The following is a 26,298-nucleotide window of genomic DNA, read 5'->3' on the forward strand; positions in this document are numbered from 1 at the left end:
GTACCCCATCTTTTGGACGCTAAAGTTCAGAATGGGGAATTATACCATGACAGCAGCGAACCTTAATGTTGCAAGTTTCCAGTGGAACACAGGCTGGACACTTCAGTGACATGCTCGGAGGGCTCAGGCAGGGCCGGCATTAGGCGGATTCCCCCGAATTGGGCCATGCGCTGGCACCTAAGAGGGCCCCACGCTCTAAAGAAGAGCGTCTAACTTATGCGCCTTTTTAATTTTTACTCACCCGGCGGTGCTCCGGGTCTTCAGCGGCATTTTGACGGCAGGTCCTTCAGTGCCGCCGAAGGCCTGGAGAAGGATCCGCCGTCGACACTATTCGAATCAGGCCCCACAGTTCCTAAAGCCAGCTCTGGGCTCAGGGGTTGGAGTGTGCCTATTGCTACCTTGTAGAAAAACAGCAGGGCATGGGTAGACCTAGAGGGGAGTCCTTGTATTCTCTGTAGCTGAAGGAGTTGGGAGCTGACCCCCGGTAGGCAAAGACAAGGCTTCTTCATGCTAAAGACAGGTGGTAGCGAGGAGCTTAACAATCTTTGGAATCCCTGGAGAGCATCGCATTCTTTGGAAGCTCAAAAGGGGGCCCATCTGAATTTATATTTAAAAAAAACCCCAACACATTAGCAAAAAGTCACTGTCTCAGGACTCAAACCCAGTGCCATCAGAATGAAAGGAGTTACAGCATTACCATTAAAGTCACTTTTACAGAGAGAGTATTTACAGGACCTGACTGATCACTTGAAGAAAAGGCTAAAAGCAGATGGGGTGAGAGAAATAAGGCCTCTCAGTCCTTGGCTCTCAGGACACCTTCTAAGCTTAGGAGTCTCCCTTTCCTTCCTCTAGCAACAGTACACTGTAAAGTTTAGGAGCAGCACAGGAAAGCTTACTCTGCCCCTGTCTCCAGTACTCCATACTCCACAATGTCTAACTCCTTAATTTCCCTTCCTCACAGTATCTTCCAGACCAAAAGCTCCAAATTAAAGTGATTAAAAGGATACACTTAGACTCTCACCCTTCAAGAGTAAGGCAATTGCAGGTAACCTCATTAACTACATCACTGATGTAATCTTTCAGAATTTAATGGAAATATTACGGTGATATTAAAAAGTACCCAAATAAACTTAACTGACATGCAATTAACACAAAACAAAGCTTATCTTCACCAACCACAGTATAAACAATGATTAGAAATCTTTAAAAAAACAAAACAAAACAAACAAAAACCCTTACCTCTTCAATTATAGAGGCTTCCCTAATTATTCTATAGTTAAGATTGAGTTCGGTTTTTCAGATAAAAGCAAGGTTTAAATCTCCTGAAGTATGAAAACAAATGTAGATTATGATAAACAACCCTTTCTCAATGATTTAATTTTCAGTAAAGTTAGAAGTAAATTGTTCAGTAGCCAAGTCATCTTGAAGTTAAAGGATTTAACTGATTTTTAGAAAAGACTTTGTTTAAATGCTCAAAACTTAGGAATGAAACACTAAACAGAATCTCTTGCCCAGACTAGTTTAAACAGTTAAATAATGCTAATAACTTTTATCTATTAATATTTCTGCCAAGGAATAAATGAATACTAATTATTTATGAGAAGACTACAAGTAACATTTTACATGAAATATTGGTGCATATAACATTTGATATAATTCTGTCATTGAAAGTTTTACGGATCAGCAATTTCTAGACAGACATACTAACATATGTAGGTCTGACTTGACATGGCTTGTAGAATTTGCATCCACACGATGGTGGAAACTTACAACATTGTTTCATGATGTGCAGGGCATGGAAATAGTCCCACGGTACAAAGGCACTCCAGCCGGTGATCCCCCTTGTCCTAAAACCACTGCAGAAGTATACATACTCCAGCTGTACAGTGAAAATGGATGGAAGAGGGATCAACTCACTGCTGTCTGGGGCCAAATAAAATCAAATCAACCTTTCCAGAAAATTTGTCTCATTCAAACACTGGGGTGGCATCTGCTGGGATTGAAGAATTTTCAAGGGGTGTGTTTAAATGCTAGCTGTGGACCAAAATGAAAATCAGGAGAACAGGCTGCATCATTTAGAAGTGTACAATATATCCCAGGAAAACACCAGTGAACAACACTTTGAAATGTAATAGCATGTAAATAGGTCTGGGACTTTTAATCAATTTTTTGAAATGTTAGGGCATATAAATCAGTCTTGGGTTTTCTTAAAGCAAAATAATTGTACTTCATTAGGCTCAAAATGGTTGGTGGGAATACTGGTAAACAAAAAACTGCTCTTTTTGGTGGCAAACAAATGATATGCATCAGCCCATCCCCCAGCCTGAATTAAATATCTCTTTCATAGACTCCTTTAAAAATTATGTTCCTCCTCCATGTCCAGTGACCACTCCATGGCCAGACAACGGTATTTTTATACACCCCACTCATGAAACCATGGTAGAAGATGTAGAATAATTACCCCCCCACACACACTCGCTTTACATTTTACAACATACAGACTGCTTGAAACCTGACTATCTCATATAAAAATAGTTCAACAATATCAAGTCACACATTCAATTATGTCAAAATCCAGTGGGAGGCATATTCCAAGAAGGACAAAAACTGTAGAGCCAAAAGAGACACAGTAGTAACCATACTGGGTTGCAATGAAGTTGGAGTCTCCCTAAAGAGTTCTGCAGACATTAAGTAATGACATCTTAAAATTAACTCATTAACAAATGGATTTGGTCAAATTATTATAAAAGGTGTAGGAATTAGTAATTTAACTTCTCAGCAGGAGGCAGTGACTATTAGCAACATTCACTTCATTGCGCAAAATTTAAAATGAATATCTGTAAATACTGTAATTCATTAAATAAAAATGTTTCTCAAGCAATTGTGTGCAGCATATATGATACTAAACTTCTTTTGCATTTAAATACCTAAATAACAAAAAAAGCAAAGCAGGGGAAGAGTCAAAATTGTTAAAATAGCACATTTATCTGGAGCATACTAGTGGGAGGGAATTTATAATATTGAGGAAGAAAAATTTGCAAGACTAGAACGTCATGGACCTTGGGCACCACACAAAACTAACTATTCGACTGTGCCAATTTTGATTGTTATTCCTAGATGGACAGAGAATCCTAAAGAATTGGTATATGTTAACAGTATGGCTCGAAAAGAGAATGGGACCTATAAACAGCACTAATCCAGCATGAAGATGGCAACACAAGCAGGAGATGAAATAAAAGCAGCCTGCTGTACATGAATCAAGCACAGATGGTTCTATGAGTGCTCAGCATGAAAGAGCCTGATCGCAAGCAACAGAGGTTGGGCTGGACTAGTCATTAAAGAGATAGTAAAGGAGGTGGTACACCGTGGGGACACAGTATGTACTCTGGGATACCACAACTTTTCGGTGGGGGACAACACCATGCCGGGGTCCTGGATGGATTCTGTTTGAACATCAACTCTGATTCAGATTGGAACCTGTGCCTTATGGCCATGTGTGCAGATTAAGGAGAATATGCCAAGGACATGACAGACAATGCTGAATGGGAATCACTGGGGATCAGTTTCTTTGCATCCATACCTCCCTTATCCATAAATACCACTGATTTAGTATTAAAGAAAATAGAGCAATTGGTACCTATTGCGCAATTAATAGCCAAGCAACAAGAAATTGCGGACAATACTGTACATGCAGTGAAAACACCCCATCTGGGCTGCACCGTAAGAGATAAGCTTGCATTCCTTGGTTTGTACTTTGAGCCTAACATTAATGGTAGTTCAAATAATTACAGTTACTATGGTCTTCAAAATGTGTTGCTGGGTAATAAACTTTTTTTTTTTTTTAAAGCACAAAGACAAAAATAAAATTGAAGTAAAACAAATGGTAACATAGAAAAACAAATGCAGTGGAATGTTGGCCTGGCTTGACATGAGTAATTAAACATGGGGAAGGCCTCATGTCTTGGAAGACAGGATTAGGAGCAGATAAATAGATCAGCAAACTGAAAACAATGTTTGTGTTAACCTAAGAGAAGGAAAATGGGTCATGGGGTAAGAAACTACATTCTGGTCTACACTGGGGTGTGGGGGGAATCAGTTTAAGTTATGCAACTTCAGCTATGTGAATAACGTAACTGAAGTTGACATGCTTAGATCTACTCACTGTGGTGTCTTCACTGCAGTGAGTCGACAGCTGACGCTTCCCTGTCCACTCCGCCTGCGCCTCTCGCTCCGGTGGAGTACTGGCATCGATGGGAGAGCGCTTGGTAGTCGATTTATCACATCTAGACTAGACGCGATAAAATCGACCTCTGCTAGATCGATTGCTGCCCGTCGATCCTGCAGGTAACGTAGACAATCCCAGAATGTCTGAACTAGCTAAGATAAGGGGAGAGAATACCCAGAGAAGCATGTACAAAGAACAACATAACAATGGACAAGATAAATGAGGAATGTAAGGATGAGGTAAAGAATAGATAGAACATGGACCGTGCATGTATAGCACCCCTGCTGGAGACCCTGTGGTCCTACCACACCCTGCCCCAGGAACGGGGCAGTGAAGGTGGGTCCACCAGGCCTGCCAAGAATGGTTGCAGGGAAAACAGCCAAAGCAAGCACAGCAGGCTCAGTTAAGAGAAGCTACAGGGCTTGAGCTAGTCAGTTCCTGGCTGGGACCAGAGGAGCAAGGACGGGTGCTTGTTGCTGGTCACAGGAGCTCAAGAACAAGCTCAACCAGAAGGAAGATTGTGGAGATATTTGCATATAGCAAGGAGAGAGGGAGAGAGAGAGAGAATTTGAGAACTTCAGCCCTGAGGTCAGGGGAAGAGAAGGGGCAAGTGCCCCAGGGAATAGCAGCAGCAACCAGGTAAAAAGAAGCAGTTCCTGGTCCGGGACTCAAAGTAGTGGACAGGGCTGAGTCCCCGCACTGGCAAAGTGGCCAAAGCCCTGAGAAGGGGACAAGTTTAGTTTAGAAGCCCAAGCACATGGCTGGAATTTAAAGGCTCAGGGATGGGGTTGAAGGCACTGCAGAGGGCCCTGGAGGCACTGTTCTATACCAGGGCAGGCACGGACCTAAAGCTAACCCAGAAGTGGCTGAGCCTGGAGACAGGGCTAAAGACATTAACATGGGCATAGGGACAGGCCTTGTCTCCACGCCTTGTTGAACCTTTTACCCCAGAAGTGATTCACCCATCCATTCACCTGTTAACTGAGTGACTTAGTTGGAGGGCTGAGCCACTGAACACCTGCCTGATGAGGGCAACAGCTGACAGGCGGCACTGGGAGCAGAGAAAGGAAAGAGTGCACGATTGCACCCAGATGACAGGAGACATTCACGAGGCAACTATGAACCATTACAAAATGCAATAAGCTGTGTATATAAATGGAGAGAGTTTCTTGTAACTTTGGATCTGTGACGTACCCTGCACCACCTAAATCTGAGTCTGATCAACTCAGCACAGAGCTTCTGTATGCCACATAAAGATACCCGAGTACAAGCCTGGAGTCAAACTGAGTTCTTGGAAAGCTGAATGGAAAGAGGTTTTGGAGGGAATTTGTACAATACACAGAGCCCAGATTACTGAGGAAAGGAAGTAGGATATTTGTAAAACAGGATATGCTGTTTTGCAGAGCTTCAAGTTCTTCATAAGCAAGATCGCTGCGGAGCTTAGGAACTCCATAAGGCAGACACTTTCCCAAACAGTGCTTCTCCTATTTTTCACAGCAGTAGTGCTACTCTCCTGCTCATCTCAGAAGTATGTAGGAGGTGAGCCCAACTGCGAATCTTGGGAAGTTCACGGAAAGTAGGGAATGAGCCCAGCAAGGAGCTTTTGGTGCAGAGGAACAGAATTGACAGGGGTACGTGGGATATAAAGTTTTCCATGAAGACATATTTTCTATCAGGCAGACTGATAAGGTGACATGTTGCAGAATGACTGGCCAATGGAGTTTCAAAACTCTGCAGAAGCAAGGTCTTTGTTGCACCAGAGTTTATGATCTCTGCAAAGCAAACACTTACTAGCTACTTTCCAAGATCATTGGCACTGCATCTTCCCAAGTGTGCTACTCCTAATATTTTTTCATATGATATTGTTAATCCCATATACTAACTGTAACATGAAATGAACGTTTAGGTAAATTAACTGGTCATCCCCAAATCTTTTTTTCCTAATTTTGTTGTTGCACCGTATTTTCGTAAGAGTATACTAATTACTTCACAAACTTTAGTTTTAAATTAATGAAATTTGTTTGGGAATACGATATGGTTCCAGTTCTATTCCCAATTAAGCTGGGCACTGCACTTGCATAATGGAGGACAGAATTCAACCTCAAATATCATAATTTAAGAAGAGAGAAAGACAGACCAAAGAGCAAGGATAACCAATTTTTACTTGTAGCAGAACAAAAACATCTGAAGCCACAAAATGGATGTAGTTCCCATTTGTTTCTCTTATATCTAACAATTACAAAGCAGAAGCAATTCATGAAATTGTCAGGAGGTAACATATCAGTTACTCCAGATAAATAATCTGTACACCACTTTACGGCAGACTGAATTTGTATCAGTGTCCAAAATACGTGGGTTTAGAAGTAAGCACTGACAAAGCCTTAATGATAAGTGTGGTGATAAAAATCCTATGAAATAGTAGTCAAGTTTAGCTGTGCAGGGAAAACCCACCCATACAAGTTTCACTAAAAAGAAAAATGAACAAATATACACCAATATTTTACTCTGGTGTATCCAAACACAGAAGATCATACAGAAGTATATAGAATTAGTGTAATACACATTTTTTACAACGAGAAAACTACTGTTCAACCCCCCCGCCCCCAGTGAAATATATGATAAACCCAATGAATGGGAATACAAGGAGACCATAATCTCTCTCAAGACCTAGCCTTATAAAGCTAGGGCATACAAAGCAATCTTTCTATGTCATATCAAAAGCTATATGATGGCTGATGTTTGAGTTTGCTGTCTTTTTCAGAATTCTTCCCTGTTCTTTAGAACTGATCTATATTAAATGAAATTTAGTGTTCACTTTCGCTTCATTCTTCCATATTCAACAGACATTCTTTCAAACAGAAGTCTTTCTATATCTCTAATCATTCTCATTTCCTGTGTATTTCTTTTTCGCCTGGCATCCAGAGGCATCCAGAACTGAGCACAGTATCCAAAGAAGGGTTACCATTGATTTATATAATGTCATAACATTGTCAGTTATTTTAGATCCTATTCTTATACATTTTAATGTATGCTTATCACCATAGAGCATGTTTTCACTGAACTGTCCACGAGGAAACCAGAACTTTTACCTGAATAGTTTCAGTTAATTTAGAATTAGTCGGAGAATTAGTTCTCAATGCCTTACAGAAGTGGTCCCAGAATGAACAAAACATGTATTCAGGACATAACACTGAACAAAAACAAAACAAAACTGAAACAAACACCCAAAATTTCAAGAAAATATAAATAAGTCTGCCACTTCATCATACACATATCTCCACCTATTTGTAACAAACTGAACTTAACATGCACCTTAGACCACATCAGGATTCCTACTAATCCATCTTTGCCAGAATTACTAATTTTTCAAACCTCAGAGCATCTTCAAAAGCTGCCATTAAAAATGAATAAAAAGAACTTGTCACAGAAATGGGTTTCTTTTTCCCTCTCTTCAGATGCAAAATGCCTCCCCCAAGTTAGTGATGTGAGGTCCTGAATGGTAATACTGAGTCCTCTAACAGTGACAAGTTGATCGTCCAATATCTTGTGACCTAAGAGGTTGGCAACAGGAGGCTTAAAATAATTAAAAAGCCAAAAATCCCCCCACTCAATTCATACAAAGTACTTTTCAGGAAATAATACAATTTAATTTAGTCTAAATGGGTTGGGTAATTTAGCATGCCAAAGTTCTCCAGAGCTAAGGGCTCCTTGGGCTGACGTGGTTAAGGAACTCAGGTTTCAGATCCCCTCAAGCTTTGGCTTTGACCCTCCACAGGTGGCAGGGCTTGGGCTTGGGCTCAGGCTTTGGTCCCCCTTCTCAGGGTCATTTAGTAATTTTTGTTGTCAGAAGGGGGTTGATGTGCAAGGAAATTTGAGAACCGCTGGGCTAGGATCACCTCTAAGGCTGAGAACGTAGTTTATTTTCCAGGCCCACACAGTCTTCTGCCTTTTTTCTAGCAAAATTTTGTTAAATTTTCACTAGGGTTAAGACAAACAAACAGGTGAGCTTCAAACAACAGTGTTAATTTTAATTTTGTGGTTGAGGATTTGTAAGGTGATATCTGTCCTCTAAGAACTAGACTGAGATCACCTTGGCTTTACACACACAACCATTAAATGACAATTAACTACGGGTTCCTACTATTCTGGGTTGGATTTGAACCATCAGCCTAGAGGTAGAAAACACCATAACACAAACAACATAAATCATCCTATCCTCTTATTTGTCTGTTAACATCAGTGAAAATTTAAATTTTTCTAATTTCATTTAAAGAAATTTGCAAGTCATAATATTTATTCTGCTCAGACTAGGAATAAGTACTGGAAGTACGGGGTGAGAGGACTTCTCCATTTGCTGCACCACAGGGAGAAGCTTCAGGATTAAACAACAAAGATTGTTTTAAAGCAGCCAATTTCTTGAAAGTTGCTACAGAACTTGGTGTGTTTCTATTCAGTTTACATCATTACTGCCATACATTCTTTTTGTCCTTTTGCTTCTCCTCCTTTTCAAAACTGAGTAGGATGGTACATGCATCTCATATGAAGTTAAATATATTAGATGACGTCCTAAAGCAATGTTTGATGGGAATATATACCCCAATAAATTTAAGGTATTGTCAAGAGAAGTTTCAAAACAACTGTGGCGGAGAGAGGGGGGCAGGCGTACATCAGGAAACCTTGTAAAGACATGTCAACCAAACCAAAAGAAATTTGGAATTAAAACTGCTCTGGCATCATAATCTCAAAACTGTTTGCATAGGTATTGCAATTTGCAGCACATGGATTTCTGGAACAATGAGTGATCTTCTTGATTTTACATCTTATCCCTAGCACTCTAAGAGCAAAGGATTAATATTAACATGGGACAAACTATGACAACTGTTATGATAATTCTTTTGGTTCAAAGTTCTTAAATTGAATTGCATACTGAGTTTTTTTTAATATAAAAATATTTTTATAAAGCTATCAATCGACTTCTTTTGGAGAAAAAAAATTTCTAGGTTGCATTTTGTATGTATAAATCCAGGATAGAGGGCAGTCTGCCTTGCAGGTATCAGTTCCTGTAATCAGTTACTGCTTTTATTAATGTTAGTATTGTTTCAGTTCTGTATTTCACCTACAAGGTTTCCTAAACAAAAATAAAAAATTTTTTAAAACCCATTTTCTTCAAAATTCCAATTCAAACTTATGCTGAACTTGATTTCAAACAAGCAAAATATTATATTCTGGAAACCTTGACTTCTATAGAAGAGTAGACAAACATTAACAAGAACAATGCATGATGGTAAATGAGATGTTTAAAGGAGAAATAGCATTCTCATTTCTAATATTTATCTAAATTATGAACTTCAAAGTAAATCACTAGCTTCAACAGTTAAAACCAGCCTCTCAAAACATGAAGTTAACACAAGACAGTCACAAGAAGTCTGAAAAATCTGTTGTCTGCAGATTACCGAAACATTCCTGCACAACTACCTTAAGAACACATATGGTTCTTACAGTCACAAATTTTTCCATTAGCTTTTTTGAATTCAATCCAGTTTCAAATCTGACTTACAAAAAGATTTCTGGGCATGAACACAATGGGTACAGATTTCTATACTATTTCTCTTGACTGCAGATAAATGAACATGTATGCTGCATGTTCAGATTCTGACCCGTAAACTGTTGAGATTTACATTTCCTGGGGGAATTCTGTGCTAAAAATTTTGCACACAATATTTTAAAATTCTGAATATTTTATTTGTCAAAATAAACACAAAATAATCAAACCAGTTTCAATTATTTTGGTAATTGATTTCAAAATACCTGTCAGCAAGTATGTCTGCAACAATACAGACAACAAAAAAGATCCAGAAAATGTTTTTTGACAAATAGATTCCTTACTAGGCATACTAATATAGAATGTTGAGTAATAATTCATTTAAACTACAATATAGATATGTATTTCCCACACCCTGCAGAAGCAGTGCTAAGGCTTGGGGCAGTCAGGGGTAACAGAGGAGCTGACGGAGAGGGAAATAGTTGCTAGGAAGGAGCCTGGAAGTGAATCTGGAAGGTTTTGGTGGGGGGTGGTGATAGGAAACAGGGTTTTTGTCTGATAGGGAGGGGCAGGGGAGGCATTGTTAGGGACCCTGGCTGCCCCCTAGCCTCTCTCATTCATTCAGGCACATCTGCCCTGTCCCAGTCTTTCCCTACACCTCCTCCTCCCCATGTGTTCTTGCACCCCCCATTCACTTCTATTCAGCATCTGGCTCAATGCTGTCACTGCACTAGCTCCTGTGCCTCTTCCCCAGTCTGTACTCGCCACTAGACCTTTTGAACACCAGTCTATGTGACCTCCCAGAAATCCCATGTGGCCAGCTCTGTCCGTCCTCCCCTCACCTGGCTCTGCAGGCATATTGCCGTGAGAAAAGCAGCCTCTGCGCTCTCTCTGTGGCTGGCTGCTCTGGCTTGTGAGCCAGCTGTCCTCTCTTCTAGCACCACAACAGCCCCTGGAGGGCAAATGGAGTAATTGTAATGCCTCTCTAGCAGAATGTATTATTCTGCAGAGAGAAAAAATCCATGGGGGACATGAATTGTGTGCATGCAGTGGAGCGGAAGTCCCCCAGGAGCAGGAAAGGAAACACCTTTTAGAAATTCTTGAGTTGGAATGGGTCAAGGAAACAAAACATACGAAGAGTAGAACATGCTTAATTCCGAAAAGCATACTATACTTCTGAACTGATACAGAAGAAAATAAAAATACCTGTTCTTTTACAGAAGCTAGAATGGTAGTGGCAGTAGTCTCTGGCTCCATGCCCAGACCTCTGGAGATTTCCTGTGTGGTCTGCTGCAGACCTTCCTCCACCAATGGCGTCTGCTCAGGAGCTGGCATATTGCCTACAACCAAACATTAACTAGTTAATATTTTCAGCCGGTGATGTTTAAGTAAATGCAAGTCTTCTGGAATAGATTTTACTTCTGTAGGCTTTTTCAGACTTTTTGGCAAAGATTTAACATGAAAAATCTAGAGAATTTTTCACATTCTTACTATCTGCATGTATTGCTATCAACACTGTGCTTCTCTACCAATTTTAAACTGGAATGATGTTAGGTCACAAAGAAAACATTTCACACAAAGAGCTTTAAAAAGTGCTTTAAAATGTTTCGAAAAATACTGCTTTATGGTACCAAGCAGAGAGAGCCAATGCAAGCAATTTTTATTAGCAAATAAATGCAGAACAGCTGATGTGAACATCAAAAAAAGTATAGGACTATCAGAAATGTAATCAAACTTGCACTTTTCAACACTGAATAATAATAAAAAGCAGCTTGTTCCAAGAGTATTTTACATCTACAAAGCGCTACACACAGGACTCTTTAATTATTATGAATAATTAATGCACCCATTTTGCAGAAAGGGAAACTCAGACAGATAAAGTGAATTGCCCAAGCCCTGTACACAGTGAGGCAGATGGTGCGATAGCTGGATTGGAACTCAAAAATTCTAAGCCTCATGATCAACGAAACGGTATGGTCTAAAAGGCTGAAGACAAAAAAGATGCTATTAAGGAATGAGAATTATCTGTTTGATTAACTTTAACTAAACAATACGAACAGTACCGAAGTTAGCATCCAGTAACGCATCATAAAATGGTACATGTACAGGAGACATATCTTTCAACAAACCAACTTTTATAAGTAAATGTTCTAAATATTCAATACATATTGCTGTGCTATCTGCATATAGTGCTCCCATCTTCCTTCACAAGCAAGACAAAACAAAAATGAGAATTAACTTACTGAATGCTTTTCCAGAGCAAACCAAGCTTTATGCATAGTAGTATTAATACTCTGCACTCTTATAGCTCCTTCCAGTCTAGGCTCTCAGAATGCTTTACAAAAACATTTAATGAATTAAACCTCAACAATCAATCACTCTATATAAAAGTAGATAAATATCTTCATCTTGATTTTTACAGAGGACAAAACTTGGGCTTCATAGCAAACTTGCGGCAGTGCCAGGCACTGATCACACTATTCCTAAATTCCTGGTCAGTTTTTAATCACATCATCTCTCTCCTGCCTGTGAATTATATGCTGATTCACTTTAACTTCTGCTTAAAGGAAAAAGGATTGTCTAGGCAAGACTGTTTAAGTAAGGTATAAGAAATGGCAAGCGTGTACAAGAAGCGTACTTTTCCTGTAAAACCCTCAAAAGTTTTTTTTCTTTAAGAGGAGCATTTTAGTTAATATGTAAGTTAATTCTTGTGAAAGGTTAGTTTTAACTGGACAGATATAGATCCTGAATGTGGTTTTTAACTTCACTTTGTAATCCTTGTAGAATTTGCACTTTTGAAGGAACCATTTTTCACTTTTAAATAACTATTCCTAAATGCATCCTCTTAAATTTTATGCATTCCTTATACTTGGCTGCCAACTGTAGGGCAGAAGAGTATCTTGTCCAAGATGAACTTTCACAAATGTGAGAGCTAGATTCTGTGATATTTCAAAAAAGCCTTAAAGAAATTAAAATAATTAAGAGAAATTAGAGGAGAAAGGTGTGGAAAATAGAAATGTAAAAGCAAAGACTTTAAAACTTTTTATATGATACTGATCTGCTTCTGGTGAAAAAGAAGTTTGGTTTATCTTTACAAGTTTAGAAAGAGGTTAAAGAAGTCAGAAACATTAGTACATGATGGTCTTTAATATTGTATGTAGCAACTGTCACAGAAGTTAAAGTTCTAAAAGTCTTTAAGTAAAACCATGCAGAAACTGACTAAAATAATCTGGGTTGTTTAAAAGTAAAAACAGAAATTAACGGCATTTACAGCAATGATAAAGTAACCCACCAAAACTGAAGTAACATCAGAAGTTGAAATGAAGATGAGATGACTGGGAAAAAACAAGTTACATATATATACTATATTTTATTTCAGTATTATATTCTTTGGCAGTAAGAAACAAAGAAGGGATTGTTGCATGAAGTGAATTAGTGTAGACCGAAGTGTTTAGTAATCAGATTAAAGAAGAACATTTGTTGTTGCACTATTTTTATTGTATTCATTTTTTCCCCCTGAAAGTAGCAGTACAGAAAAAAGGGAATACTGATATAGTGTTTCAGTTCCCACTGACACCGTGTGACAGTCACCAGCATAGTGATTCCCAGTATTGCCAACATCAGTTGTTAAAAAGTCATGAGTCAAACTCAAAGAAACACAAGGGTTTTTTTTTTTAAATCATATTTTTTAGTCAAATGTTGGGTTCTTACTATTTGCCTTCTGGATTTTGAGATTTTTGGGGTATGTAATGGTCTCCACTCAGGGTCTGGTTGGGAAGCGTGGCCTAGTGGTCACAGCCACAACCCTAGACTGCCAAGGCGGTTCTGGGGGGAAGGGAACCCGGGCCCTCCCAATCTGCCAGTCTCTGACGCAGGGCCCTTTTTTTAGCTACCAGTTACCTGGCAACCAAGACTATTTAAGGCTGTCCTCCCTGGGCCTCTTCCTCTCATCTCTCCTCCCTGGGGTCACCTCAGTCCAAGGCCTTTGCCTGATGGGAAAATCCAAATCCCAAGGAAGCAAGATGGAATCGCCACTGTCCAGGGCCACAAAATACTTCCCTCTCTGCTTGTCTCTGCAAAGTGTCCTCCCTTTCCTCACAGAGAGGCCCCTTTGGGCAGCTGCATCAGAACCTTTAGGTTTCACTCTGCTCTGCTGGAGCTGCAAGCTGCAGGTGTGTTCACCTTCAGGACTGCTTGCCAACTGAGCTAATTCGCTGCCTTTTAATTCCTCCAGCAATGAAGCATTTGGGGCAGGTTTGGCGCAACGGAGCTGGCTGAGCCCAAAATGAGCCCTTAAGCCCTTGTTGCTCACTGTGTGGTTTTTACACCCCATCATAGGTTACAATTTGGTCATATGTGTAAACTTTTCTCTGTGACCATGAGGCAGGGCAGATCTGATTTAAATCACTAGTCGGAAGATTTGATTTAATCATGGTTTTCTACATAAAAGTGCATTCTTGTAGCTTGTTATAAACTTAATACATATTCTTCACAACTCAGAGATAGATGCAGGTTTCTTTTTTAGAAGGTACACACTATACATTTTTAAACGATGATTTTGAAAACTTTTCAGATTAGTTTTTACAGTGTACATGAGTGGAGCCGGGGCTTGACCCTCTCCAGGGGGAGGAGGGGAGCCACACCGGCTCACTACACACCAGTGGGTCCGGAAAATTGCCCGGCAGTCCTCGTGGCAATCGCCTGCCCTGTGGGGGCAAGGGGCTCAGATCCTTCAGCAGGGCTGAGCCGTAATACCCACTATGAGCCTGGCTCTAGGTCAGGGCGGGGCAGCAAACACTGAGTCAGGGAGCTCGGGACCTTGGGCAGGGCTGAGCAACAATAACTGGCTTCGGCCTCCTCAGGCCAGGGAGAGGGGGAGTCTGCCACCCCAGGATGGGTGGCAGGGGGGACACAGGCCCTCCCACTCCACTGCATCCCAGCCTGGGGCCCTAGCAGCGGCTAACAATCTGACATTGGCTCTGGTAAGGCTGCAGCCAGACTGGGGTCGGCTGCCCCCGGGCTACTTCCGTACTCTCCCTTGGGCCCTACCTGGGTCCTGATGTTGGCCTCTGCAGGGTCCAGGAGCATGGGCTTGTCGCAGCTGGGTGTTAGGTCTGGCAACTCCTCCAGTTAGTCAGGCCAGGGTAGCTCTGGCAGCTCCTCCGGGTAGCAGGCGCGGGGGAGCTCAGGCCAGTTTGGGCAGCTGCCCTGGGTCGCAGGAAGTTCCCAGTCTCGAACTCCCTGAGGGATGTCTGCTCACTCGGCTGCTGGGGCCTGATTGAGCTTTGAGGACCGGCCTTTATAGTTCCGGGTCGGCGCCTGTTGAATTGGGGATAGTTCACTTCCCAATGACTTCATAAATATCTGCTTCAGTTGGTAAAAAAATCCTCTTTAGCTCTGCCCACTCTGGCCTCCGGCTGAGTTCTTCCTCCTCTGGGTTGGAGGGGAGCCACACCACCTCTCTACATACAGCTATATCAGAAAATGAATGGATTTTTTTTTACCAAAAGGTAACTGAAGCAGATATTTATGAAGTCATTGGGAAGTGAACTATCCCCAATTCAACAGGTTAATCATTAACATTTTGAGGATTTTCTTGCCATGGTGTATTAGGAGGAGAACATCACCAAACATACATTTAAATTGTTTTATTTAACAAAACAACAACATTATATATTCTGGATTTTTTTCTTCAAAGCAAACATAACAGTTTAACAAAACAAGCATATGTCCCTTGCTTCTCACATTTATCTCCAGACTTCTTCTCCTTGTCCAGATCTATTCCACCCCCAATAATCTTCTATTCATTGAACTTTTGGAAACTGCACTTTTAGAGAGAGGTCAGGGATTGACTCCATGTACACAAATTTGCAGAGGTGCAATAGAGCTGAGATCTGTTATTTTAAAAAAAACATTTTTTCTGTTAACAAGCATATTACCTCTGGAAACACAAATCCACAGTTTAAGAACTGCAAAACTAAGCATCTCTGATGGTATCTTCTAGACTGAGCACTAAGTCCCATTGGGTAGCTAGAACGATTAACCTAAATAATCTATACAGAAACCTGTGGAACCCCATAACATTGGGTCCTTAATCCATGAACTACTGGAACTCATTTACAAAACCTTTCCTAAACATCAGATGACTATATTGTCTCATACTAGAGAATTAGAATTTATAATCCCTATATAAATTCCACGATGAGATATCTTTGAGCTATAATGTATCTATCTTTAGATAGGTTTTTTCCTTAAAAAGCATATTCTCAAAAAATCGAATTTTAATAAAAAAATCCGATTTAAATAAAAAACTGATTTTTTTTCTTTAAAAATCACTGATTTTTATCCACTCTGCCACGAGGACAAGAATTTTTTTTTTTAAATGGAAATTAATCACTTGTTTCCAGGAGCTCGGTCTTTAAGTAAAACATCTGATATCATGAGATCCACAGTAGAAGTGAAGAGTCAGTAAAAATGCATTAGTAATTATTCATTCAGCACTATCTGCACATTAAGCGGGATATGATTGACCCAACTAAGAGATTGTGAATCGTAGTGCCACTGCCCTCCTCTGGCAACCTTTCAAAACAAAGTACTTACCTGGGTTGTCTATATCAGTGGGTTAAATGAATAACTGAAGAAGATTATATAACACATGCGATTGTGTGGTTTTAATAATAATAATACTGATGCCATATGTCCAAAGTCATCTAGGCATTTTAAAAACATAAATAAAAGCAAAGTACCAAATTAGCAGCTAAGGTAATTTGCCAAAGCAAATCAAATGAAATCCAGACCAAACAGAAAAAGATGCTCTTCTCCCTACACATATACACAAAAGTCTTCATTCCCACTTTATTGATAATAGCTATATATTATGGCATATAACCAATTTGGTAATTAGATTTACTAATACTCAGTCAACTTGCTATCATTTCCATGCAGTAGGTGGGCTGTGCTAGTTTTACTGACCTTCTGAAAGAAGCACATTTCATAGGAAAGCTTTGAGGGAGTCACAAGGGCAGGCGTTACTGAAATCCTTTCCGTGTACTTATCCTTGCACATATTAAAAAGATTAAAAATACCAATCCTGATTGCTGCAAAAAATTTGTACTTCCAGGTTCGACTTCCATTAAAACTGAGCTCTAGTTGCCCACCTTTTATACTTGTGGCTAAGGCAGTCTTCAACATGAAATAAAGCCACCACAGAACAGAACCATTGTTTAATGATTCCTCTTCCCCAGAACATATTTAATTCTGCAGTCCTATCGAAGACTAACCATCTCACAGTCTGTAAGCTTTGACCAGAAAATGAGATCATGCAGACTGACTCAGCAGCACAAAGATAAGATACTACAGGCTTGGGTATTAGCAATATGCTGACTATATCTCAGACCATGCTGTCTAAACAATATTATATATTTAATATTATTGTAACTCAGCTTTCTGCTGTTCCAAAACTGCATCTCTAGTGAAAAGAAGCTTGCAAAATTTGTGAATCATCAACAGAAGTAACTTTGGGATAAGTTTATGTTCAGTAAAGTAGATGTGGATGCATACCCATCCCGAAATGAACAGTTGCCCATTGGCCAAGTCCCATACTGCTTTACTGGCTAGGAGAGTGATCAGGTCTGTTTACCTGTGTGCCTCCCACTGTCCCAGGCATCATCGTGACCAGACTTCACATATCTGTTTAAATGGTGGCACACAACCAGGTTCTGAGGTCTTTTGCAATTCTAGCTACTGTAGAATTCAAGTCATATTGCTGATTATTGAGCAGTCATTCCTCATACCTCATTCTTCACTATGGTCCAGTGCTGAGATGCAGAACTTAACTTCCTTTTGGGGAGAGGAGCTTTATCAAGCACTTCTGAATGGCAGGAAAGAATAGGTGTACAAGGAACTATCATGAAAAATGCAGGATACGGGACACAAATAGGATACTCTCCAGTGCTGCAGTAAGGAAAAGGAGCAATCCTACATTCCAGCCGAAGCTAAGTATCATAGGATATCTGGGACAGCTATCACAGCTTGGTTATACTACAAGGAGCTGGACCATCTGCTTGCTAGAGATCACACCACTCAATGTGCTATGGATTCCCTGATTGATCTGATCCTCCAAAGAAGGATTTTGTTTAACCAGTGAACCCCAGGGTATACAGCTGGGAGATCCAGGGGTACTCCAAATTAAAGCCACAGAACCAACTGGCCATGGGCAGATCCCCATACTTTGGAAGGGACCAATTCCAGTAAGTATGGAATTATATTATAAAATAGAACTGTATGGGGGCGGGGGGGGAGAAATGGAACAACTTAGTTTCAGGCACCTAAGGGTGCCACCATATTGGGCTAATGTCTCTTTCTCTCTCTCTCTCTCTCTCTCTCTCTCTCTCTCATAGGCTTTTAACACCACTCCCACACCCACCCACTACTCAAAATGATGGCTGCAGCAGAGACTGTACAAACTCTCCATACCTTTGTTTTTATAAATATGCAAACATGGAAAGACTACTTCAATTTGCTGTGTACTGCTCTCCCCACCACATTCCCCAGCATGGTGCTTATTGTTCTCTCATCTGCACGGTTATCATCCTCTTCCCTCTAGCATAATGGCAGCACCACATGGAAAACTATTTGAAGAAAGGCTCTTTTACTCTAGCAGTAAATTCAGACAAGAAAAAGCAAAAAAAAAAAAATCATGTTTCTGGCTCACAGTGTCATTAATGCACTTACCTTTGAGCAAACATGAGTCACTGTAAGTTGAATTGCCAAATCATGCTGCACAGATATTTCCTAAAGAATGTTGCCACGCTTTGAGTTACTGAAGAATGTTATTTATTTTGCCGTGCACTTTATGGTTATCCACGGAATTAAATATGAGAAAAGGCACAAATAGTGCTCTAACTCGGCAACGAGGTTGCACAGCAAAACAGCTCTCTTGGCACTACCCATGTACCGTGTGGTTCCCTTCCACTCCTGCACCAGCTGTGGGAGGAACCATCCTAGGAAACAGCATCACAGCACATCTTCCCATTTTGCTCAATGGAGTTTTTGAAGAGAGTACTCTGTCTTTTGGGGACATGGTTCAGGTTAACATCCTCCAAAGTATGGACAGACCACAGAAGTTCACATGCAATTTACTAGCCTGCTGCTGCTGCTGCTGCTGCTGCTCTCTTTTTAGTTAGCTACCACCTTCTCCCCAGTAACTCACAGCCCATCTAGGATTTAGTACCCCATCCCTCAAGTTTGCAGACCAAACTCCTCCCTGCCCTCACACCAAAGAGCTGGGGGCTCCTAAAAAGGAGGAAAATGTTGTAAATGTCTTACCATCTCCGAGGTCACTCAAGACTGGGAAGAACCAAAAGGAATGGAATTCCAAAATTAAAGAAAGCAATATTTTATCAGTTTTGGCATGGAGACTACAATTCAAACAATAACTTGTTCTTTTTCTCCATAGCACCAGCATGGGGGAGGGAGGGGGAAGAGAGAGAGAGACTGATAAGGGAAATGGGTTAGCACCTCACAGACACAGCTGCTAGGGATGATGGGACAAAAACAAGCATCTTGGATCACATGGCCTTGAAACATTCTACCTTTGCACAGCTTTATGAATTCTTTATAGTTTTTTTTAAAAGCTTACACTGTTCACCTTGGTGTATTCTTTGTTAATGAAGTAGTTAAAATGTGTGTTTACACCCATGGTTCCAAATCTTGCACAATTCATTGAAAAGTACAGCATCATGGTCGCAACAGCCACACGTACTCAAACAAACAAAAAAGAAACCACACAAAATTACAGGCACTAAAAACTCAAAAATAAATGTAACACACACATCAGTCATGATTCAGTCATTGTATTAGTACACGTACACAAGACACATTCAGTAATGCTGACAAATATCTTATGGAAAGAGTGTATGTACTTTTGTAAGTGGCACCTGGACTTGAAGTATGGGTACAATACATTCCTCACTGTGCATCATTTTGTAGCAGCTTCTAACATGGCTGTTGAACGTTTTCACCAAATTGACCCATTTCCTGCTGTCATCGATTTTTTTTTCCATTTTCTTTTTTTATTTATGTACATCTTATATCAGATTTACTCCCGAGCCATAAGTTTTTGCTTCTTCAGCTTCTTTTGAGAGATCTTTTTCTTCTGAGCAACTTCCTCTTCTGGCTTTGGAACAATCTGCTCCTTCTTAGTGAGGATCATCTCAATATGACAGGGGGAGCTCATGTAGGGGTTGATACGACCATGAGCTCTGTAGGTACGCCTGCGCATTTTGGGGGCCTTGTTGACCTGGATGTGCTCAGTTACCAAAGAATCCACATCAAGACCCTTGAGTTCAGCATTACTCTCAGCATTTTTGAGCATGTGCAGTAGGAACTCTGCACTCTTTTTAGGCCAACGTCCCTATGTCCAGCCCCACTGCTTGGCCTGAGCACATCTGCCAACTCCACCCTTGTAACGATGGAAGGGAACACACTGCTTTTTTAGGGTCACATCCTTTAAGTATTTAGTGGCTTTCCGGATATGCATGCCCTTGATAGCTTGAGCTGTCTCATGAGTGTTCTTTGCAAGGCTCTTTCCCTTGCTCTCAAAGGCTGAGCATAACACAGCAAACAGCTATCATATGAAGAAGACATTTCTAAGTCTCCACATCAGGATCCTGCATCTACTTTTCAGTCTTCCAAATACACCATCAGAGTAACTCTGCAACTACTCAGCATATAATTTAAACACTATTCATAAAGACCACTTTTTGCATTGCAGAAGACAGTCCAGGTTTTTGAAGATCCTGGTGTTATGGACTTTTCCAGACCACCCCACATTAATATTAGAAAAATACCCCTTCCAACTGATGGAATTCTGAGGCCTGGTAGGGGTGGGTGGTTAAAGAACAGGCAAGAGTCCCATCAATGGTCCTATATAATCTCAAGCCTGCAAATCCATTAATAACCTTCTGTGCATTGCCCAGTCTTAAGATTTGAGGTTGCAGGGCAAGGGAAGAATCACTGTAGTGGAGGGATTCAGAGTAGTAGCTGTGTTAGTCTATATCAGCAAAAAGAATAGGAGTACTTGTGGCACCGTAGAGACTTAAAAATAAACAAACAAATAAATAAATTTGTTAGTCTCTAAGGTGCCGCAAGTACTCCTATTCTTTTTGTAGTGGAGGGGAAAATTACCTTATTGCTAGCACCATACACCTCCACAACAGCTCTGACAGTTGATTTACCAACTCTCAAATGGTTAGCTACTAAGCAGTAGCATCAGGTGCGGCAAGCTTCCAGACAGCAACAGTCATGCACTTCTGCACACTAAGGGGAATTCTCATGTAAGTGGTCTGCTGTTGCAACTCTCGCACAAGCTTGGCAGAGATCTCTAAGGAATCCTGCAGCTATCCCACAATGTGGCAGTGGAATAGAATAGATTTCAGAATGCATACAGCATAGAAGTGGAGAAATGCATCACAAGGTCTGACCAGAATGCTGAGTGCCTTTTTTCAAAACATCATTGTGTTATGTGGTAGCAATGATATGAGGCAGAACTACCTTAGTTGCAGGATATCAGCTTGGTGCATATGCTCGTCTCATGCAAAATTTGTTGTGGATCACTTAACATGGGTACACAAAACCCGCAGGAAGATTTATGTGCAGATATGCCCTACCCAACTGATCTGGCCAATTGTTTCACTTAGCTATGCATTTCCTCTTCTCCCTCTGCTCTTCACCACACCTTCTTTTCTGCATCACATATCCTCTTCTCCTTTAAAGGGCAGCTTTACATTGATCAACTTGCCTTTTTTTTGTTTTAAACCCAAGTTAAAGATTAACTCTTCGTCATTTTCAAACTCTGGGATAGTACTTACTGTAGGAGGAGCCAGTAGTGATGCCTCTATTTAGGTGGGCCCAACACTCTCCATTACAGAATATTCTTGCAACTATTTTGAGAATTTTTAAACACTTAAGTTTGCAGCAGGCCTTTGATGTTCAACAGGAACAATGTCCTAGAGCTTGAGATGTATCTTTCACTTGCCCCATGAAATTACATTCAAGTCTGCCTGAGATAAATTCTTGAAAAAAGAAATCACCATTTCCTTTCTGTTTCTTGCATTCCTTATGAAAATGTTGGCAACCTGCCAAAATAACTGAAAACAAACTTCTAAAAAGCTGAAAAAGCCAGGCCAGGCACCCCACAAATACAACTCTGGAAATACACACATCCCCAGCAGCCTACATTCCCCCACCTCGGGACACCACATTGGGTAGGAATCCTCCAGTTCTATGAATTAAGGGGGGAAAAGCCAGACTGGAATTTCTATCCAGTCACAAAACCCGTCACATGGTTCCGAAGGCCCATCTCTCCCTCTTTGAGATAAGAGCCTTTTTCTGCTGTCACCTAATTTAGCTCCTGTAGCTCAAGTGATGGCAGTCAGTGCTGCAATGCTGAAGATTCAAGGTTTAAACCCTGATGATGCATGACAGAGGGGGTTGTTACAGTTGTAACAAACAGCATTTGGTTTTTGCCCTTTTCCTTTAAAAAGGCTAGGGAATCTATACAAATGTTATTTAGGTTGCAAAGTCAAGCACTTTAAAGTAGAGCTGGTCAGGAATTTTTTGACAGTTATTTTTTACTGGAAAATGCCAGTTCATCAAGACAAACCTTTTCTAGAACAAAGCTTCTGTTGGGAAGGTATTGCAGGCCCAGGATGGAATTTCGGGACAAAATGAGAGAGACACTCCCTGTATACCTGCTCAAGAGCCCAGTGGTTAGGGCACTCAACTGGGATGTATGAGGCCCAGATGCAAGTTCCTGCTCCAAATGAAGCAGAACAGGAACATGAACCCATATCTCCAATGTCCCAAGTGAGCGTCATAATCACGTGGCTATAGAGTCACTCTCTCTCTCCCTCTCCTTCCCACTCTACTGTAGCTTTTCCACTTTGTATAAGGATTAAGAATCCATTGGATCACAGAGAGACTAACTCCACAGTCTGGCGGTTAGTCAGGTAACTGCCCTAACCACCTAATTTCAAGAGGTCTAGTTTTTGTTCCAGCATAGAAGAAAAAAAAGAAGTCAACCTCAATTTTTTTTTTAAACAACAATTAGCTCTCCAGCCAGCCCCACTTGAAAAACAGGAAGAGCGAAATTTATGGTTGCCCATGCAACCTTAATTCAGCCCCCTTGTGCTTACACATTATGTTATCGTTTTAAAATTATATGATCACATACTAGTTTTTCCACAAGATCCATCTCATTCAGTGTAAATGTTGGACACAAGATGTCAAAACAAAGGTTGTAGGGGCCAATCTTAAATTTGGCATTTTTTAAACTTTCAAGAGCTTGACTTTGCAACATAGATAAATCTTATCGTATGTCTTCTACGTTAAAAAAAAATTTAACAGCATACAAAGTGCAGAACAAAAATAAAATAATAATAAAAAAATCATACCCTGTCACAGTTATGAGACAACAGGATTATGCAAAGTATGAAGTGTCAAAATGAAAAAAAAAATCCCAAAGACTAAATATTAAAATAATAGGGGAAAAACTCGAGTTCAGAACAGATTATAATAAATTTCAACCAGATGAGAAATGAGATGTCACGTAAGAATGTATTGATAAGAAAGTTATACATTACTAAACAAATGGTATTCCAGTACTCTATTTGCATTATCTTTCACAAAGTGACTAAGACATGCCAGAAGAAGATGAAATAATGAAGGTAAACAGGAAGTTATGAGAATGAGATATGAACTACATCCAGATCTACTTGAAATCTATCCTACAATCCTAAAAGAAAAATCTCTCTCAAGCACAGGTGTTCAGTGGCCTGGACATCATTGACAGATTAGCCTTGTCTTTTTTACAGCAAATGGAGATATTCTAAAGCAGTGGTGGGCAACCTGCAGCCCATCAGGGTAATTCACTGGAGGGCCGCAAGACAGCATGTACACTGACCGTCTGCAGGCATGGGAAGTGGCGGCCAGCATGTTCCTGTGGCCATCGCCACTTCCCACAGCTCCCATAGGATGGGAATGGTGAACCCCGGCCATTGGGAGCTGTGAGTACGCGTGTCTGCGGACGGTGAATGTAAACATTGTCTCACGGCCCGCTGGAAGATTAACCTGATGGGCCACAGGTTGCCCACTACTATTCTAAAGTCTGTATTACACGCAGACAGAGAAATTTCAGACTCCCGTGCTGCAGATCCAGTTCACCAATTATTACTAAAACATTGTTACTGAAGAAATGCCTAGATGAGATCTCAAACAAGCTGAGGTCCCATTAAGCTTGGCAAGAGGTATATTAAAATGACAGTCCTGGCTCCAAAAATCTTACAAGTTTAAGAAAATAGCTTATTAATGACTGTTCACCACTAGTAAAAATTTACAAGTGTAGAAGTCCTCTCACAAATCCCTCAAATCCAAGTAACTGAAATTTGTTAACTACATTGTCAGAGTAGCAAGAGGATTCTAAATTTGTATATTTGTGTCTTGTTTGACTGAATGTGCAAAAAATGGCTTAGGTAAGCCAGCCACTTTACCACATCTAACTCTAGTTTCCCTCAGCAACAGACTAGAGCAGTCTATTTTGGAGCTCCAGCCTCCCAGCACTAGTAACTAATCCATACAGCTGGAATCAAGTGAACCTTAGATCCCTGTGGTTTGAATGTCTTTCCTCTCAATTTCTACAGAGATCTTGACAAACTGTTTTGATAGTATACTCATAATAATTCTTACCTATTAGATAATTACATAGCTATTTATTTAGTTTTTCTTTTAAAGATTCAGCTTTTGATGAAAGGTGTGCTGGTCTTGCTTTTCTTATTCCAGAAAAAGGCATAATTCCTATTTAAAGGAAAGGTTTAAGTGAAAGGCTTGTCATCTTCAAATAACTCATTTTTACACTAACCCAACTGGACATGCCTGGTTACAAGAACACGTGAACATCCCAGAAAACGTAACTGATATCTGCAGACTGCTGATCTTGGATAAGGAGCTGGGACTAGAATAACTTTGTACTAGTTAGCATTGCATGTCAGGTCTAGCAAAAAGTTAAAAATCTTATGAGGCAATTCTTCTTTCTGGTAGAAAGCATTAACATCTCCAACAACAAAAATGAACATCCTGGACTTTTTCTTGAATTTCTCTTTCAATATACATGTTTTATGAAAGATTTGTCCCTTGAACATTAAACTCCCTAATGAAGAATTCTTTTATTCTATTTACACAAAGACTATTTTCACGCCTCAGGAGGCCTCATTGGAGATGTTTTACCTTTTTTTTTTTGGCTTGCTAATAAGAGGTTCATGTTACATTTGTACAACTTGCAGAATGAACACAGACATATCTTGCAGATTCTGAAGACTTGTTTCAGAAGAACTAGTATGCAATATTGTAGTTTTCCCTATTACCACACAGATAATCTGCTCTTTAGAACTTTTACTTCACAATCCACAAAATGGCTTCTCTTGATTAATTTCAGGTAATTCCACAGTTCACATGCACTTGTTATAGTATTCAGTAATCACTCAGACATTCACTGAAGCCGATCTCTATGAAGCTCCTTATCTCAGTTCCAACTGCCTGCTAAGTGCATATCCAAGCCCCTGAAAAGTACAGTTCCCCCACATCTTCCTTTCCCAGCCCAACTGAACATCAATGATCAATCAACATTTACATAAATACTGAATTTAAAATACTTTAAATCAACTTACTAACAATGCTCAATTACTCATGCACCACTGCTTGGACTTAAGGGTTCCCCTTGAGGATATCAGTACAACTATTGTCAGGAGACAGTAAGCAGAGCTGGTTGGGAATTTACAGCAAAACAGTTTTGCCAGACTGTGCTGCCTTTTTCAGGAGGCACTTAATTATTTTGATTCTGTTTTTCACCAACCCATTGGACTGATGATAATGGGAACTAAGGGTCAGGGCCAACTTTAGGAAGTGCGGGGCCCCAATTGGAACATTTTCGGCAGGGCCCTGGCACGGATGACTTAAAAAAAAAAAAGCCTTTCATTTCTTTCACGTATTATTTACTTTCCATAACTATATAATAAAATTATATTATGTACATTGCATCATATATGCTGTTGATTGGTTATTAATGACTGCTGTTTCACATGTGTGGGTCCCAGCTGCTCCCTGCCCCCCTCATTGAAGCAGGTGTGCAGGGTTACTGCCCTGGGAACTGCAGGGCACAAGTGGACATGGGGCTGGCTGGAGGCAGGGCAGGGGCTGACTGGAGTTAGGGTCTGGCTGCAGGCAGGGCAAGGGGTGTGGGGCTGGTTGGAGATGGGGGTGTGGGGGGCGGGCTGGCTTCAGGCAGGGCCACGGGGGGATGCAGCAGGGGTTAGCAGGGCTGGAGACAGAGGAGTGCGAGACTGGCTGGCTTCAGGCAGGGGGGTGCAGCAGGGGTTGGCTGGAGACAGGGCAGGGTGTGCAGGGCTGGTGTGGGCAGCAGTGTGTGTGGGGCTGGCTGGCTTTGGGCAGGGCCACGGGTGTGTGGCAGGGTTTGACT

General features: G+C 40.7%; 1 protein-coding gene and 1 pseudogene across 3 annotated transcripts in view; both read right to left on the reverse strand.

Moving 5' to 3' along the window:
• Positions 1-26,298, reverse strand: part of PKP4 (plakophilin 4) — a 215,450-nt gene that overhangs the window by 151,242 nt on the left and 37,910 nt on the right. For all 3 annotated transcript variants that reach the window (XM_030580277.1, XM_030580276.1, XM_030580275.1), the window contains exon 2: positions 10,974-11,107. In XM_030580277.1, the coding sequence (XP_030436137.1) occupies positions 10,974-11,102 (129 nt within the window). In that variant the 5' untranslated portion in view covers positions 11,103-11,107. The remainder of the gene's footprint in view (positions 1-10,973; positions 11,108-26,298) is intronic.
• On the reverse strand, positions 19,837-20,344 carry LOC115659721 (annotated as a pseudogene).

Source organism: Gopherus evgoodei, chromosome 11 (assembly GCF_007399415.2).
Source record: "Gopherus evgoodei ecotype Sinaloan lineage chromosome 11, rGopEvg1_v1.p, whole genome shotgun sequence".
In the NCBI taxonomy this organism is placed as follows: Eukaryota; Metazoa; Chordata; order Testudines; family Testudinidae; genus Gopherus; species Gopherus evgoodei.